We start from the raw sequence: 17,617 nt of genomic DNA, 5'->3' as shown, positions 1-17,617 counted from the left end.
TGTTGGATCTCCTCCAAAAGTTCATTTTTATGCTTCCGAAGTGTTATCATAATCGATTCCAAAGTTACAGGAGAGTCCTCTTCTTTTTTAGTAACTTTAGCACGACTCATCATAAAGCAATATTGCGTTTAAAACAACATACATAAAAGTTGCTGGTGAACGCAGCAGGCCAGGCAGCATCTCTAGGAAGAGGTACAGTCGACGCTTCGGGCCGAGACCCTTCGTCAGGGCTAACTGAAGGAAGAGCTAGTAAGAGGGCTCCCACTTTCAAATCTCTTACAAGCTCTTCTTTTAGTTAGTCCTGATGAAGGGTCTCGGCCCGAAACGTCGACTGTACCTCTTCCTAGAGATGCTGCCTGGCCTGCTGCGTTCACCAGCAACCTTTATGTGTGTTGCTTGAAATTCCAGCATCTGCAGATTTCTTCGTGATTGCGTTTAAAAGTAAGTTTTCAAAACAAGTTGGAAGCAGTAAATTAAAAAGAGTAGGAGCACCTATAAAAGCGCTGCTACTCCATCAACAGCCAGTAGAGAAGTCCAAAAACTTGCCCAGCTCACCTAGTCATGGTACTGTTGTCTACTTTTCTTGATGGACATTGAAATTATTGGAGAAAATAAGATTGATAGCACTGTGAAGGATAAGATCAGCAGGCAAGTGGGATTGCCACCCCATTGCATGCAACACACCAACTTGTCTTGAAAATATATTGCTCTTCCTTCATAATTGGACTAAAATTCTGAAAGCTTGTAGGCTGCTGAAAGGTACAGAATCATTTTTCTTTATAATAATGACACAGTACAAAAGTGTGCTGAACCTTTGTAAATCATCAACAAGAATGTGTCAATTATTGACACTGCACTTCAGAAAGGAAGTCGATGATAAGGAGTGGACGTTGAGGAGATTTAATACAATAATAACATTAATACCAAACTACGGGTAGTTATATTAAGGAACAAGAGTAGGTAATAATTTAGAGTGAAGAAGGTTAAAGGGAAATTAAATAAGGTATTGGAGAAATGCAGCATGTATTAGACAACATTTCAAAACAGAATTTAAGATTATTTGAAAAGGTAATTATTACATGTTTATAGCAAAACAGGACAGTTTTGATACTTTTCCATAGCGCCAACTACAGTGCAATGCGATAATCTTAGATCATGCATACATACTTGCTACATTTACCAATTAAAATACTGTCCATAGACTGTAGTAGGCATTTTTTTCTGTAACCTCCCTCACATGCCGCCACAGCTCACTGCTAAGGGAATAAATCTGACGTCAAAACTCTTAAGAGTAAATCTGAAGAGACACTGTAAGTGTATGTTCTGGGACCTTGAATTTTACAGTGTTCTCTTTGAAGTTAAATAACCTGTAGACAGACATATTATTTAGAAATGGATCTTTTATCGGTTCATTGTAGTAGTAAGGCCAAATTTTAATTTTGGAAGTTTGATGTAAAATTTTTTAAGAAGATCTAAATAGCCAATTCTTATTCCCTCTAGTTCGAGATGAAACTGAATGATGCTTTGTAGATTGTCATTGATTAGTTTTCAGTTTGTTGCTAAAAGCAGGGTAATGTGTCATTTCAGTGTAGTTACGCTATTTATTTCAATCATTTTAATTTGCATTGTCCGTTATACCAAAGTGGAAAAAATACAGGTAGTTACTCATAGAATAATTGTTAAGATATACAGGTATGCATTTGTTGGTGCTCTTAATAATGTTGAATTTGAATTGTATTTCACACAGTGATTCAGATTCCACATCATCTTCGTCTTCCCCTTTGTCATTGGTTGTTATGTCAGAAGGTGAAGACGATGACCAAGAACAAGAAAAGAAAAAAGCCCATCTAATAAAATCAAAAGATGAGCTTTTGTTGGAGGTAAGAAAGGGTTTCATGTTTTTTTTTATTATTCCATTAAGACTGCAATCAGCAAGCAAAATTAATGATCAGAGCCAAAGGAATTTCAAGTTGTTGCTCAGTAGTTTGCCGCCTTGTATGTTAAAGTTGAAGTTTAGGAATTGGAAGTAGATTTACTATGTGGTTGGCTCTCTTTAACCCATGTTTTAGATTAACTTTCCATGTACCTCATAATTGCAATGTAAGTAGGATTTTAGTACCAGATTGTTTATCACTGGGTTCCCCCACCAGGGAAGGCTAGTTACGTTAAATGTCAGAGCATCAACTAACTGAATTGTATGTTTTTTCATTGTGCAAGGTTTTACCTCAATTGAGGTGTCTAACTATGCATTGAGTTTGACTTGTATTTTTGTAAATTGTATATTGCTGGCCATCCACATTTCCAACTTGCGCAGTGGGTTACAAACAGTTCTCAGGGACCGAAACCTATTATAAACTGGGGAGGAACTACACTGATACTTTTCACCTCCTGTTTGTTCTTGCTTGTTTCTTTTGACCTATTTTTATCTGATATAAACAGAAATTATGAAATTTTTTTTTAAAACGTGAAAAAAAGTGAGAAAATTGCAATTAGCAGGATTTAAAGTAAAGCATGTAGCTGTGACCTAGACGGGTAGGGAAAGAAAGATACAGAGACAAATCGTATGTTGTTTGTAGATGTACAGAGATAGCCATTGTAAGAGTTTCATAAAATTTAATGGACTATTGGTTCAAGATGGTATGTAATTTCAAGAGATTTATTTGTAAATGCTTTAAGTTTCAGATATCTCATTACTTATTTAGAAAATAACAGTGCACAATATTAACACAGAATAGGAATGAGACATTCATATTCTTCAGCCTGTTCTGTCTTTCAATTTAGATTTTATCCTCAGCTCAGTTTATCTCTACTTGTACTCTCTACTTCTGACCACTTGCTAATTTCCATCTCTAAAGTTGCAATTAACTTAGAACTGTTAATTCTATCATGCTTTTTAATTTGTGTTCCTTTCTGAATTATCTGGATAAATGCACCTTGCTCATTTTCATGTCCGGCTGCTCTGGGCTTCATGTCTGAGAGCTCCACAACGTTTACTCCACCATGGACTCACATTTATTCTGAATGCTATTTGATTACTTTAATTATTTGTACGATTTGTTTTTTTTTGCCTCTGCTCATTGGGTCTTTGACAGTCTTTTTTTTATGGGTTCTTTTGGTTTCTTTGTTTTGTGGCTGCTTGTAAGGAGACGAATCTCAAGATTGTATAATGTATACATTCTTTGATAATAAATGTACTTTGAAGTTCCTTCACTGTGTGAAGATCTTGCAGTATTTTTGTCATTTTTTGTTCTCCTTAGTATTCTATCTTCAGTAGTTGCATAGACACCTGAACAGCAGACTATCTGTTGGATGGAAGTGACCAACAACTCTGATAGAGGCAGATGCCAAGTTTTTAAGCTCACCAGTGGGAGATGGTGCCTTAACACTGCTGGCTCACCACCTCCAGGGAGTCTTGATCATAAGCGGGCCGAAACTCCTGAAGACAGGTGGCAGATCAACTGATGATCCCACTGGTGATAGCACAGGACAGTTAACATCTTAGTCCACGTGTATTTTCTAACTCTATGTTTGTTCGTTAATTTATTTCACTGAAATAGCAATAGTGTCATTTCTCCCATTTACCTTTTTGCTTTTATTAATAGCTTTGCATTTCTCTTTTAAAAAACATTTATAAAGCAGTATTTTTAATAGTTGTGTTATGGCTGTTGATGCTCAATACTATTTACTGGTTACTTATACAAAGACGTGCATATTTGTATTTTTACACAGCAACAAAAATTGTTAGGGAAAAATTGATTGTTCTTGTGGAAGCTGGTAAATATTTCATCCTGGTAATTCTGCAGTTTGTAAACCAATGGCAGCAGTCTCAAATGCTTATTTAATGTTTGCAGTTTGTTTTTACGAATATAAATTTATTAACTTTATGTGAATGGAGAAATCTTCTAGATCTACCTTGGTGAGGATGTTTCACAACCACTGATTCTCCATATAAGGAGAAGTGGAGTAGGCTCGATGGGTAGAATGGCCTAATTCTGCTCCTTATGGTCAAACATGAGAACGTCACTGGGGAGCAGATATGGACGATTGGTTCACTAGTCTTATAGCAATGGCGTAGAAGCTGTTCTTAAGTTTGGATGTACTGGCTTTCATGCCTCTGGATCATCTAGAAAGTAGAAGACAGAAAAGGGAGCAGCCTGAGCTGCAGGCATCCTTGACTACACTATTGGCCTTCCTGAAGCAACACATCATGAAGCTGGATGGAATAGACGGAAACAATGAGCCTGTGATAGGCTGGGTTGTGCTGATCACTTTCTGCAGATCCCAGGCTGAAGTGCGACCTGCCTGGAAACCTCCGATAGTTGAGACATTTTTCAAAGACAAACCAAGTCTTCCCAGATGCCTAAGAAACTAAAAAATGCTGATGCCCTGTCTTGATCACAGCATCAGTGTGGAGGGACGAATTGAAGTTGCTGGTGATTTGAATGCCAAGGAACCTAAGGCTTTTGATCATCTCTACAGCAACTCCAATCATGATGCCAGGTTTGTATTCACCTCATTACTTCTTTGGGTCAACAGCCAGCTATTTCATCTTGCTGAAGTTAAAGGCTAGGTTGGTGACCTTAAACATTGAGTTAACACTGTACTGTAGCAGACAGTCATGGGTATAGGGAGTAGAGCAGGGGACAGAACACAACTGTGGGAAGCACCAGTGTTGAAGGGTTAGGATGAAATTGTCAGGTAGCTTTAAGAGAATTAATACTTCTGATGTGCTGGTGACTTTGGACATACATACCTCAAATTTCATTGCTGTTGGATGATTGTCTTGTTTCATGTTGGGCCAATTGCAGACTAATTAATTGATTATTATTAGCTTTAATAACATGCTACCATAGACACCAGCTACTAGATTATAGAAAGAAGTCAGGAGGTCCCTGATCTCTCGCTGCCTCAAAATCAGCAGCTTGGAATGATGTGGTAAGTTGGTGTGTTCAATGGCTGTGTGCGGAAGCTGATTCTGAGAGAAGAATGAGAAGGTTATGGAATAGAATGCATATAATGCTTGTGCTGGGCTTCAGGAAATGAGTGCGCATTAACCTACTTGCCTTTATGATTGTATCTTTATATGGTCTACTTTACTTCCACATGTTTAAGATGGATTTTAATTAGAAGTGTAATGAACAGCAGATCTCTGAACATGTGTACTGTCTCGACATTTTACGATAATATCAACATTAATTATTTTATTCTGTTTAATTTGTGACTAGTCATAGTCACGGAAAAGTACAGCATAGAAATAGGCCCTTTGACCCATCTAGTCTGTGCCAAGCCATTTAAGTTGCCTACTCCCATCAAACTGTACTGGGACTATAGTCCCTCTATACCCCTACCATCCATGTACCTATACAGACTTCTCTTAAACATTGAAATCGAACTTGCATGCTCCACTTGCGCTGGCAGCTCGTTCCACACTCTCACGACCCTCTAAGCGGAGAAGTTTCCCCTTGTGTTCCTCTTTAAATTTCTAACCTTCACCCTTAACCTATGACCTCTAGTTGTAGTCCCATCCAACCTCAGTGAAAAAGCTAGCTTGTATTTGCCCTATCTATACTCCTCATAATTTTAAACAATTTAAAATAATTCCAGATATATGTATCTTGACATTTTAAAATATTTCACCACACAGGAATCTTGCAGTATTTAAGTTTGGTTACTGAAGTATTTTTATCATTATCTTTTATTTGCTTATCTCATTGGAAGCATAACTTTATTCCATTACAGTGCATTTTTACCAACCCTAGCTGACAAGCCTAGTTGACTTTGAGCTTCAGTTATTTCGGCAAAATAATACACATACATATTTGCATTTAGCTTTCATGGAGCATCAAAACAGGGGAAAAAAAGATTGAGTTTTTGACTATGCTGGTGAATGTAGATCTGTAGCATTTTTTCGCTGTACCCAATTATTTTTACTTAGCTTTATTGATAAACGTTCAATTAGTTTCACATTTATTCACATGAACTATTTGTGATTTTGAAAATTTATCAATGCATTTTGATCAGCGTCTAAATATAGGAGCAGTCAGGCTGGGATGGGAGTAATGACGAGCGATCACCTTCAAGAAGGGATAAGTCTAACTTTGGTAACTTCAGTGTGTTCTCCTTGTTGGTGCCACAGGGAAACTCATTGCTGGACCAGTCTCCTAGGCTCACAGTGTGGATTCAGTCCATGTAGTGGCACAGTGGACTTAATTTTACCACGTGACATCGCAAACAATAATGCATGTGGCATTCTGTGACCCCAATAAGGCCTTTGGTTCTGTGGATGTAAGGAGTTGTGGAATATGGTGCTAAAATATTGCTGTCACGCAGCAGGTCTAAAAACCCAGAACCATTCTCAGTGAAGTCTGAAGTTAAACAAAACAGTGACTCAATATTTGCAAACGAAGTTTACCTTCCATACTTCCTTCTGACAATAAAGAAGTCCTACTGTCATGTATACCTGCTTGTTAATGCAAATATGTAATCAGCCTATCATGTGGCAGTGAACTCAATGCTTAAAAACATGCAGACATAGTCAAGAGGTTCAGTTGTTGTTAAGACCAAACATCAGGATCGGGAAAAATGTGACCAAGTGGCTTTGATTATGGATCGTCTCTAGTACTTACAGAGAGTTTACGGTTCTGTGGGTGAAAATGCCTTGTTAAAGATGGAGTTAAAAGGAAAATGGCCAGACAGGCAGGCAACAGTAACTCAAATAACCATGTGTTACCACAGTGGTATGCAGAAAGGCATCTCTGAATGCACAGCACATCAAATCTTGAAGTGGATGGGCACACACAGGTACACTTGGTGGCCACTTTATTAGGTACCTCCTGTGCCTAATAAAGTGGCCACTGAATGTGTATTTTGGAAGTCACTTCTCAGTGAAGGCAGTCACTGGTGAAATTCAAGACTTCATTCAGTGTGCCACCTCAATCTAGTTATTTGAAGGAAAAGGTATTTGAAGATAAAGAATGGGAGCTGACACAGAACAAATTATCTGCACAGCTGTACTGATCCATGACCTCCAATGCACTTCTAACCATTTTCTATACCACATTAGGTTCCTCTTACCAATCACCCTACCATTGCAAACTGTTGTGGCCTTTGATTTCCTAGCAGCTTATTTTAAAATTTAATCCTTCCTAAAAATCTTTCATTGCTCAACATCCATCTTTGATTTCCTAACAGCTTATTTTAAAATTTAATCCTTTCTAAATATCTTTCATTGCTCAACATCCATCTTGGTTCAATATTCATTATTATCTGATTCCTTCTCTGGGGAGTACCATGCAATATTCTAATATCTAAGAGGCAATATACAAGTTTGCAGGGTGAATGATTGCCTTTTGCCTATTCATTTTATTGTCATTTGAGTTGTGTAAGAATAGGTACCATCATAATCTTCAGCTATAAAACATAGTCTATCATGCATTGAGTTCCCTGTGACGTGGCAGGAAAATGTTATTGTAAATTCAGCTCTTAATAAAGTTATCTTTTAATTAAAAAAAGACATCGTGATAATGGCCCTTAAGCATGGAATTGTGATATTTAAGTAAAAGTTTGATGATGAGCAAGGTATAGAACAAATCATATCTAATATGGCAAATGGAATTAATTGATAGCTTAGAAGGTTGACGAGGATATGGTGAATAGACCATATGTGCTGTACAGATATGACTAATGGTGTGATCGAAATTAAATCCATATGCATAACAATTTAAATTACTGCATCACTTAAATAATTTTTACAGTGATAATATAAAAGTAAATCTGTTTTTCTTCTCATTCTTTTATTGCCTTAATCCCTTTTATTAGCTAATAGAGGGTTTTGTTCACTTAAGTTTAGTGTAATCTAAAAGTGATTGCACCATAGGATGCACCTGGGAACACTAAATGAAAGGGCTTGAAAGATTAAAATCAACTTGAGTAAATAATCTTGAGTAACATCAAGATTAAGAGAAACCATGACTACTTTAAATGTGCACTCCTTTGGGAACAAAACAGCTTGCTTTTGTGACAGAAATAATGGCAGAGCTAATAATAGTGTACAATTATGGATAAATCAGACTGTATTCTCGTGTTCATGCATTTAGAAATCAGAGTTACTGTCACACATACCTGCTCTTCATTGAGGTGCATACGTGGATAAACTCAAAAGTGAAGAAAGTGAACTTGGAGTTCTTGCCTATATTTACAGAAAATCAAGATTGATAATATTCAGGACTTGCTGTTCTAACTACCTGATAAATAATAACTGCAAGGTCCATTTTATGGTACCAAAAATGAATTTATTCAATGAAAGTGTATTTTAAGTTGATTAGTATTGGAAGTTTCATTTTTTCTAACTTTGATTTTTCTCACTCTCGATCTCGTTCTGTTATTCCTATCTGTATCAATTTTTTCCAATTTCTGTACTTGATTTAATATTTAATGCATGCAGTACACTGCTGGTTCAGGCTCTGAGTTGATGGGGCTTCTCTCGTCTGCAGAAACTCATTCTTTCTCAACGTGCTCACAGACTTTAGATGTCGGGTTGGAAAGTGACTTAAGCTTTCAGCAACTGTCAGGTGAATGGCATTACTTTTTTTTTGCTGCTGATTGCAAAATCTCTCCAAACACTTGGATTGCATGAGCTTTTCTGCAGGTGAAACAAAATAAAAGCTATTAAAGATCTTTTTTCTCCTTTTGCAATATTTACAATAATTTATCAACTTTAAAAAGCATTTTTGATGAGATATACTCTTTTTAAATTTTCCATGTAGTGATCCTATTTTTCATATGCCCATCTAAATAATGCTTAAATATCTAAAATATGCCCACTTGCAACAAGCACTCTTAAATTTTTCTCATTTGTATTAAAATTGTAAAGGTATGATGTCAATGCATGCTAATTTTGTTCTGAAAACTAATCAAGTCAGTTCCATAGCCCTTCTGTGGTTCGTTATGGCTATAATGCTTGCATTAAAAATCATTGAATACATCAAAAAATTATGATTTTTGTTTTGTGTTGAATTAAAAAAAATACATAGAGATCTTAACAAGCTCTTGCTTCAGTTTTTCTTTTAATTTCGGCAATGTGTAGATATGCTTCATCAGTACAGATTCATAAGCACACTGATTACTGATTTACTTAGGCTTTTTTTTGTATAAAACCTGTCCCCTACCAAAAAACTTTTGGTTGAAATAGTAGCAAGCAGTTGTAAATGATAGTTAATGTGACAGAAATTAACATGTTGGAAACTATTCACAGAATCTTTTAGATCTGTTGTTAAGTACTTTAAACTTTATTGGGTTGAATTGATAAAAGTAATTTACCAGAACAGATAGCTTTGATCTAGATTTTATTTTCCTACAATATATTTTTGATGTCTAGTATTTATAGAAGTGAAGCTCAAAAATGTCCTCCTATGGTTTGACTGGTGGGTTTGCAATACTCTGAGGATGAGTCTACAAATGTATCAAATGCTGTTCATGCTAAATGTCATCCCTCAGGAAACCTGTATCCTGTCTCGTTCCTTCATTAATGACACTAGCAGTGTCAGCAAGTATGATCATTTTGTTGATGATATTGTCCTTGACAGCTTAATTCCCCTCTGGGTGTCAGTAGCAGTGAAAACACATTCATTCATCATAAACATCAGTGCTACATCCTTCATCTGAGAAACTCGACATTCATTAAGAGATTGACGTTTTCATGTTGATTAAGGATATTAAAAAAAAGATTATCGGGCTTCCTTTGGCAAATAGGCTTCAAACTCCCAGATGAAATGGGGATAAAATATTAAGAGATTTCTATACAAATATAAAGACTTACTGAACATTCAATGTATTAAAAATGGTAAATTATTTAAACACACTTTGGTAAAGTAGTTAAAAGGAATTGGAATAATACCGTGGGAGCAAATATCTTAAAATGGTGGTGAGTTGGCAGTGTAATGTGTTGAATGATTCTTCTATACTGCAATTTTTATGGTAATGCATTAGATTTCAGCATTCTCTATTTTATTGATCTACTGCTTGAAAACTTTTCAAATTTTGATGGGATATGTTTTTTTTCTGAGTGATAACAAATTGCCATACAAAATCGCTTGTATTGGGTACTTTAGCAGAGGACTGGCTTGTGCTTACTGATGGCTGTGTGTTCCAGTGGAAACCGCCAACTAACAGCAGGTTATTTAGAATGGTAGTTCCTAAACCTTCTTGGGTTACTACCCCCTTGGCTCTCAGACCACTTCCCCAGCATCCCCTGTCCTCTTCCAGCTATTACATAAAAACTACAAAGAAGTTTGATTAAGATGTGCAGTGAAAGAAAATAGGAATTCTAAATTCAAGGCAGTGACAAATGCAAAAGTTATTCAAGTCTGTTAGAGTTATAAATAGCATTAATTTTTATTTACAGTAAAATCTATTTTCACCAATCTTAGAGTGTACATTAGTAATCCAATGATTCACTGCTTTGCCTTTTCACGCAATAAGATGGATGAGTTTGATGCAGTGATTTCAGCTTCTCAGCATCAGTCTGAATGTCACTCAGAAGTCTCAGATCCACATGTTCAGTAATTTGCAGATTGTTTCATTGCTTTGAAAGAAGTTAGGTGACTGCATTGAAACTGTGCTCCACTAAATATGAACAACAGGAATTCTGCAGATGCTGGAAATTCAAGCAACATACATCAAAGTTGCTGGTGAACGCAGCAGGCCAAGCCAGCATCTATAGGAAGAGGCGCAGTCGACGTTTCAGGCCGAGACCCTTCGTCAGGACTAACTGAGGGAAGGGTGAGTAAGGGATTTGAAAGCTGGAGGGGGAGGGGGAGATGCAAAATGATAGGAGAAGACAGGAGGGGGAGGGATAGAGCCGAGAGCTGGACAGGTGATAGGCAAAAGGGGATACGAGAGGATCATGGGACAGGAGCTCCGGGAAGAAAGACAAGGGGGGGGGTGACCCAGAGGATGGGCAAGAGGTATATTCAGAGGGACAGAGGGAGAAAAAGGAGAGTGAGAGAAAGAATGTGTGCATAAAAATGAGTAACAGATGGGGTACGAGGGGGAGGTGGGGCCTTAGCGGAAGTTAGAGAAGTCAATGTTCATGCCATCAGGTTGGAGGCTACCCAGACGGAATATAAGGTGTTGTTCCTCCAACCTGAGTGTGGCTTCGTCTTTACAGTAGAGGAGGCCGTGGATAGACATGTCAGAATGGGAATGGGATGTGGAATTAAAATGTGTGGCCACTGGGAGATCCTGCTTTCTGTAGCGGACAGAGCGTAGATGTTCAGCAAAGCGGTCTCCCAGTCTGCGTCGGGTCTCACCAATATATAAAAGACCACATCGGGAGCACCGGACGCAGTATATCACCCCAGTCGACTCACAGGTGAAGTGATGCCTCACCTGGAAGGACTGTTTGGGGCCCTGAATGGTGGTAAGGGAGGAAGTGTAAGGGCATGTGTAGCACTTGTTCTGCTTACACGGATAAGTGCCAGGAGGGAGATCAGTGGGGAGGGATGGGGGGGACGAATGGACAAGGGAGTTGTGTAGGGAGCGATCCCTGCGGAATGCAGAGAGAGGGGGGGAGGGAAAGATGTGCTTAGTGGTGGGATCCCGTTGGAGGTGGCGGAAGTTACGGAGAATAATATGTTGGACCCGGAGGCTGGTGGGGTGGTAGGTGAGGACCAGGGGAACCCTATTCCTAGTGGGGTGGTGGGAGGATGGAGTGAGAGCAGATGTACGTGAAATGGGGGAGATGCGTTTAAGAGCAGAATTGATAGTGGAGGAAGGGAAGCCCCTTTCTTTAAAAAATGAAGACATCTCCTCGTTCTATTTCATCCTCCGTCGGATTCACGCCTGCAATCGCCGTTTTTTTGACTTTGTCATGTTAGGCAAAGATCGCAAGATCTTACATCTACGGACTCCAGAGCCTGCCGGCCCCGACGCTAGCAGGCATGAACTTTCAATTGCGGCCCCTGCCATTGATCTCGGCGGCTCCAACACCTCAGGACATATTCAAAACCCGGACTCCAGCAACGACCATGGACACCTTCACAGCGATTGCGCAACCACCAACTGCGACTCCAGCCTTGAACTCCAGGCCGGGTCTTTATGTGCTGCTGTTGTGACTCCCGTCTCCCCTTCCCCCACCACCACTCCGCAGCCCCGTCTTCCTCAGATCCCACCGTCAACTCCTGGGCCCTCAGAGGCTCCATCTTCCTCTCACCCCAACCCTCCCCTCTCCATTGACACCCCCAGCCTCCCCCCTCCCCCCTCTGATCCCAGCTCTCATCCGTGCTGGGTCTTTACCATCCCCTCCGACCTTCAACTGTCGGAGGCAGAACGCTCTGTTCTCAGTAAGGGCCTCACCTTTGTCCCCCTTCGCCCACACCTCAGTGAGTTCCGTGTTCGCCATGATGCGGAACTTTTCTTCCGCCGTCTCCGTCTCCGAGCCTACTTCTTCGGCAAGGACTCTTCCACCCCCACCGATGACCCCTTCTCCCGTCTTCAACCCTCCTCTTCTTCATGGACACTCCGCTCTGGTCTTCTGCCTGCTCTGGATCTCTTTATTGCCAACTGCCGACGGGACATCAACCGTCTCGACTTCACCGCACCTTGTCCCCATTCCAACCTCACTCCTTCGGAACGCTCTGCTCTCCACTCCCTCCGCACTAATCCTAACCTTATTATTAAACCCGCTGATAAGGGGGGTGCTGTTGTAGTCTGGCGTACTGACCTCTACCTTGCCGAGGCACAGCAACAACTCGCGGATACCTCCTCTTATTTACCCCTCGATCGTGACCCCACTAAGGAGCACCAGGCCATTGTCTCCCACACTATCACCGACTTTATCCGCTCAGGGGATCTCCCATCCACTGCTACCAACCTTATAGTTCCCACACCCCTCACTTCCCGTTTCTACCTCCTACCCAAGATCCACAAACCTGCCTGTCCTGGCCGACCTATTGTCTCAGCTTGCTCCTGCCCCACCGAACTCGTTTCTGCATACCCCGACACTGTTTTATCACCCCTTGTTCAATCCCTTCCGACCTATGTTCGTGACACTTCTCACGCTCTTAAACTTTTGGATGATTTTAAGTTCCCTGGCCCCCACCGCTTTATTTTCACCATGGATGTCCAGTCCTTATATACTTCCATCCCCCATCAGGAAGGTCTCAAAGCTCTACGCTTCTTTTTGGATTCCAGACCTAATCAGTTCCCCTCTACCACCACTCTGCTCCGTCTAGCGGAATTAGTCCTTACTCTTAATAATTTCTCCTTTTGCTCCTCCCATTTCCTCCAAACTAAAGCTGTAGCTATGGGCACCCGTATGGGTCCTAGCTATGCCTGCCTTTTTGTTGGGTTTGTGGACCAATCTATGTTCCGTGCCTATTCTGGTATCTGTCCCCCACTTTTCCTTCGCTACATCGACGACTGCATTGGCGCTGCTTCCTGCACGCATGCAGAACTCGTTGACTTTATTAACTTTGCCTCCAACTTTCACCCTGCCCTCAAGTTCACCTGGTCCATTTCCGACACCTCCCTCCCCTTTCTAGATCTTTCTGTCTCTGTCTCTGGAGGCAGTTTATCCACTGATGTGTACTATAAGCCTACTGACTCTCACAGCTATCTGGACTATTCCTCTTCTCACCCTGTCTCTTGCAAAAACCCCATCCCCTTCTCGCAGTTCCTCCGTCTCCGCCGCATCTGCTCTCAGGATGAGGCTTTTCATTCTAGGACGAGGGAGATGTCTTCATTTTTTAAAGAAAGGGGCTTCCCTTCCTCCACTATCAACTCTGCTCTTAAACGCATCTCCCCCATTTCACGTACATCTGCTCTCACTCCATCCTCCCACCACCCCACTAGGAATAGGGTTCCCCTGGTCCTCACCTACCACCCCACCAGCCTCCGGGTCCAACATATTATTCTCCGTAACTTCCGCCACCTCCAACGGGATCCCACCACTAAGCACATCTTTCCCTCCCCCCCTCTCTCTGCATTCCGCAGGGATCGCTCCCTACACAACTCCCTTGTCCATTCGTCCCCCCCATCCCTCCCCACTGATCTCCCTCCTGGCACCTATCCGTGTAAGAAGAACAAGTGCTACACATGCCCTTACACTTCCTCCCTTACCACCATTCAGGGCCCCAAACAGTCTTTCCAGGTGAGGCATCACTTCACCTGTGAGTCGACTGGAGTGATATACTGCGTCCGGTGCTCCCGATGTGGCCTTTTATATATTGGTGAGACCTGACGCAGACTGGGAGACCGCTTTGCTGAACATCTACGCTCTGTCCGCCACAGAAAGCAGGATCTCCCAGTGGCCACACATTTTAATTCCACATCCCATTCCCATTCTGACATGTCTATCCACGGCCTCCTCTACTGTAAAGATGAAGCCACACTCAGGTTGGAGGAACAACACCTTATATTCCGTCTGGGTAGCCTCCAACCTGATGGCATGAACGTTGACTTCTCTAACTTCCGCTAAGGCCCCACCTCCCCCTCGTACCCCATCTGTTACTCATTTTTATGCACACATTCTTTCTCTCACTCTCCTTTTTCTCCCTCTGTCCCTCTGAATATACCTCTTGCCCATCCTCTGGGTCACCCCCCCCCCCCTGTCTTTCTTCCCGGAGCTCCTGTCCCATGATCCTCTCGTATCCCCTTTTGCCTATCACCTGTCCAGCTCTCGGCTCTATCCCTCCCCCTCCTGTCTTCTCCTATCATTTTGCATCTCCCCCTCCCCCTCCAGCTTTCAAATCCCTTACTCACTCTTCCTTCAGTTAGTCCTGACGAAGGGTCTCGGCCTGAAACGTTGACTGCGCCTCTTCCTATAGATGCTGCTTGGCCTGCTGCGTTCACCAGCAACTTTGATGTATGTTGTTCCACTAAATATGATGTTGGAAAGGCAATAAAGAATATCTTGAGCAACACGCACAAAATGCTGGAGGAACTCAGCAGGCCAGGCAGCATCTATGGAAAAGAATCTGCTGAAGAGCCTTAGGCTGAAATGTTGACTGTAAAGACCTTTCAGCAGACTCTCTTCCATAGATGCTGCCTGGCCTGCCGAGTTCCTCCAGCACTTCCTGTGTGTTGTTTGGATTTCCAGTATCTACAGATTTTCTCATTTTTGTGAAAGAACATTGTGACCTTTTTATACAGTTCAGAGATTTTTTTCTGCAACCAAATGTCTTGTTAAGATTTTTTTTGAACCTTGGCTTCAGTTCAAAGTCATTTTGTCGTGAGATCAGTTCTTCCTTCATCCTTCCTGTTAATTCCTCATTATAAATGTTCAGGAGTGGATTTGTTACCCAATGTGGAATTTGGATTGAGTGGAAATTCTGAAATCTTTGACAAATCTTTACACAGCTCACCCAGGTGGGTACAGTATTCTTGACGATCATCTTCTGGCATTCTTTCTTGCTTTTCAAATTCAAGAGGCTTGGAAATTGGAAAACGTTGCAATGGACAATGTTACACTTAAAGACGGTAACTTGGACAGAAATGTGCAGATGACTGATTTGACTTTGATAAGATTCACATAATTTCTTTACAGTTGAAGACTGATTTCCTTAAACTTTGTGAATAATTCTGCTTACTAAACAATGTCGTGACTAATATTTCTGAGTTGATTACTGAATGAAGCATTCAAGTCCTCAGAATTTTATCAGTTTTGAAAATGCGTAAAAGCATTTCGGGCAGTTTCCTTTTGAGAGCTGTCTGATTTCTGTGTGCAGCAGCAAGCTTCCGACTGTTCGTCCTTCTCAATACAAAGCTCTTGAAATAGTCAAGTATTGAGAACATGGGACTTGATTGTACTTCCCACTGTGATAACAATATTTAATGATTTGTGCAGCTGATCACTTAGATTTTTCTTTTTGCAACAAGATGTCTGTGAATTACACAGTGAACAGTAAATATGTTTGGTACAGCTTTTTTCAAGAAAGTGGAGTCCTGTCATTGATGGTGTCCCTTCTGTTGCACAAGCAAGAATGTTGGTGAACAGAATGTCCTTCTCTTTGAAAAATTGCTCTAGGATCTCAATTATGTACATTTCCTATAAGCTTAGATAAGAATTTACTAGACTTAATTTTTAATTTGACACCTTTTTATAATGGTTCAATATCTAATATTTATGGTATGTTACTGGAGATGAGGAATGTTCCTTTAGACAAAGTTAAGAATCTCTGGGAACATGACTTACAGACATCAATATCTGAGGAAACTTTGGAATGAAATTTTTAAACTGATTAATATGTGATCGCTATGTGCTGGCCATTCCTTCATACAATTTAACGTGGTCCATAGAGCCCATATGACTAAAGATGAGCTATCTTGTTTTTATCCGGATATATCTCCCTACTGTGATAGATGCAATAATGGAGAAGCTTCATTAATTCGTATGTTTTGGACTTGTCCATGTCTTGAAAAATATTGGAAGAAAGTTTTCCAAACTTTTTCTTTACTTTTCAAAGTCAATTTTAAGCCTATTCCTCTGACGGCCCTATTTGGTATTGTTGCTGGACAAGATATCAAGTTGAAGACATCAGATTTACATATTTTGGCCTTTAGCTCTCTTATAGCTAGGAGGGCGTTTTTGTTTAAATGGAAAGATGTTTCTCCTCCTACTCATGCTCAATGGTTATGCGATGTTATGTCTTGCTTAGATTTAGAGAAGATTCGTTGTTCCATTTCTGAATCTCGTCAAGACTTTCAAACATTGTGGAGACCCTTTCTGAACTATTTTCAAAACTTTCAAAACCCTCAATTTGTTTAAAATTAGATGTTGGCTATTATTAATTTTTATTATACGAGAAGGTATTTTACCTTTTCTCAAGCTTTGGTCTTGGTAGGGGTTAGATTTTTTTGGTAATAAATTAGTATATTTCAATATAACTTTGACTAACCTACATGAATACAGGGTAATGAGGTTGTTATTATGAATAGATAATGTAATTGGTAGTTGTTTTTTCAACCTTTATATATACTTTCTTGTACCCTGTATTCTTTTCTGTAGAAGCTAATAAAAATATTGAAAAGAAAAATTGTTCAGCAACCTGAAATATTTACTCACCTTTTGTATCTGCCTCTAGTCCCCTAGTAAATAAGAATTCTTGAACCATGCTTTCATCTTTTAAGAAGCAAACATAGCAAGAAACAAGATTTGTTGTCTGGCAAAGTTGACTCATCGAACTGCAGAGCAAAAAAGTATGTTGCACAATGTGTTCTCCACATTTGCAGCCATTTCAGCTAGTCATCTTTGAACAGAGTTGTCTCTGAGCAGAATTGCTTTAATTATTTGGTCTTGTGACTTATGCAAAACTGTACTCTAAGCTTCCCTCATTTCTCCAATTGTATAGGACGTTCCAGTTTTAGCAATGAGCAACCATGTTTTGGTTTGAGTACATCACTGTTTTGTTATGAAGTGTGAGTAAACATGTTTTATAGTGCTTTCCATTTTTTGCAATAAGCCAAGTTCTTGTTTTCTTTATCAGAGTGTATTCTCTTGAACTGTTCAAGGAGCCTGGATGTTTTCATTGCCTCATTTGGGAAAAAAACTTTTTCTCACAACAGACACATCGGTTACTTGATGCTGGTATAAATCCATAGTTCAAATACTCCACACTAT

At 40.2% G+C, this 17,617-nt stretch overlaps 1 protein-coding gene across 3 annotated transcripts in view; it reads left to right on the top strand.

The window, feature by feature from the left end:
* The window catches only part of naf1 (nuclear assembly factor 1 homolog (S. cerevisiae)), a 227,405-nt gene that overhangs the window by 30,579 nt on the left and 179,209 nt on the right, over positions 1-17,617 (top strand). For all 3 annotated transcript variants that reach the window (XM_063045031.1, XM_063045032.1, XM_063045033.1), the window contains exon 3: positions 1,748-1,880. In XM_063045031.1, the coding sequence (XP_062901101.1) occupies positions 1,748-1,880 (133 nt within the window). The remainder of the gene's footprint in view (positions 1-1,747; positions 1,881-17,617) is intronic.

Source organism: Mobula hypostoma, chromosome 4, assembly GCF_963921235.1.
Source record: "Mobula hypostoma chromosome 4, sMobHyp1.1, whole genome shotgun sequence".
Lineage (NCBI taxonomy): Eukaryota > Metazoa > Chordata > Chondrichthyes > Myliobatiformes > Myliobatidae > Mobula > Mobula hypostoma.
This window is presented reverse-complemented; position numbering and strand designations above follow the sequence as displayed.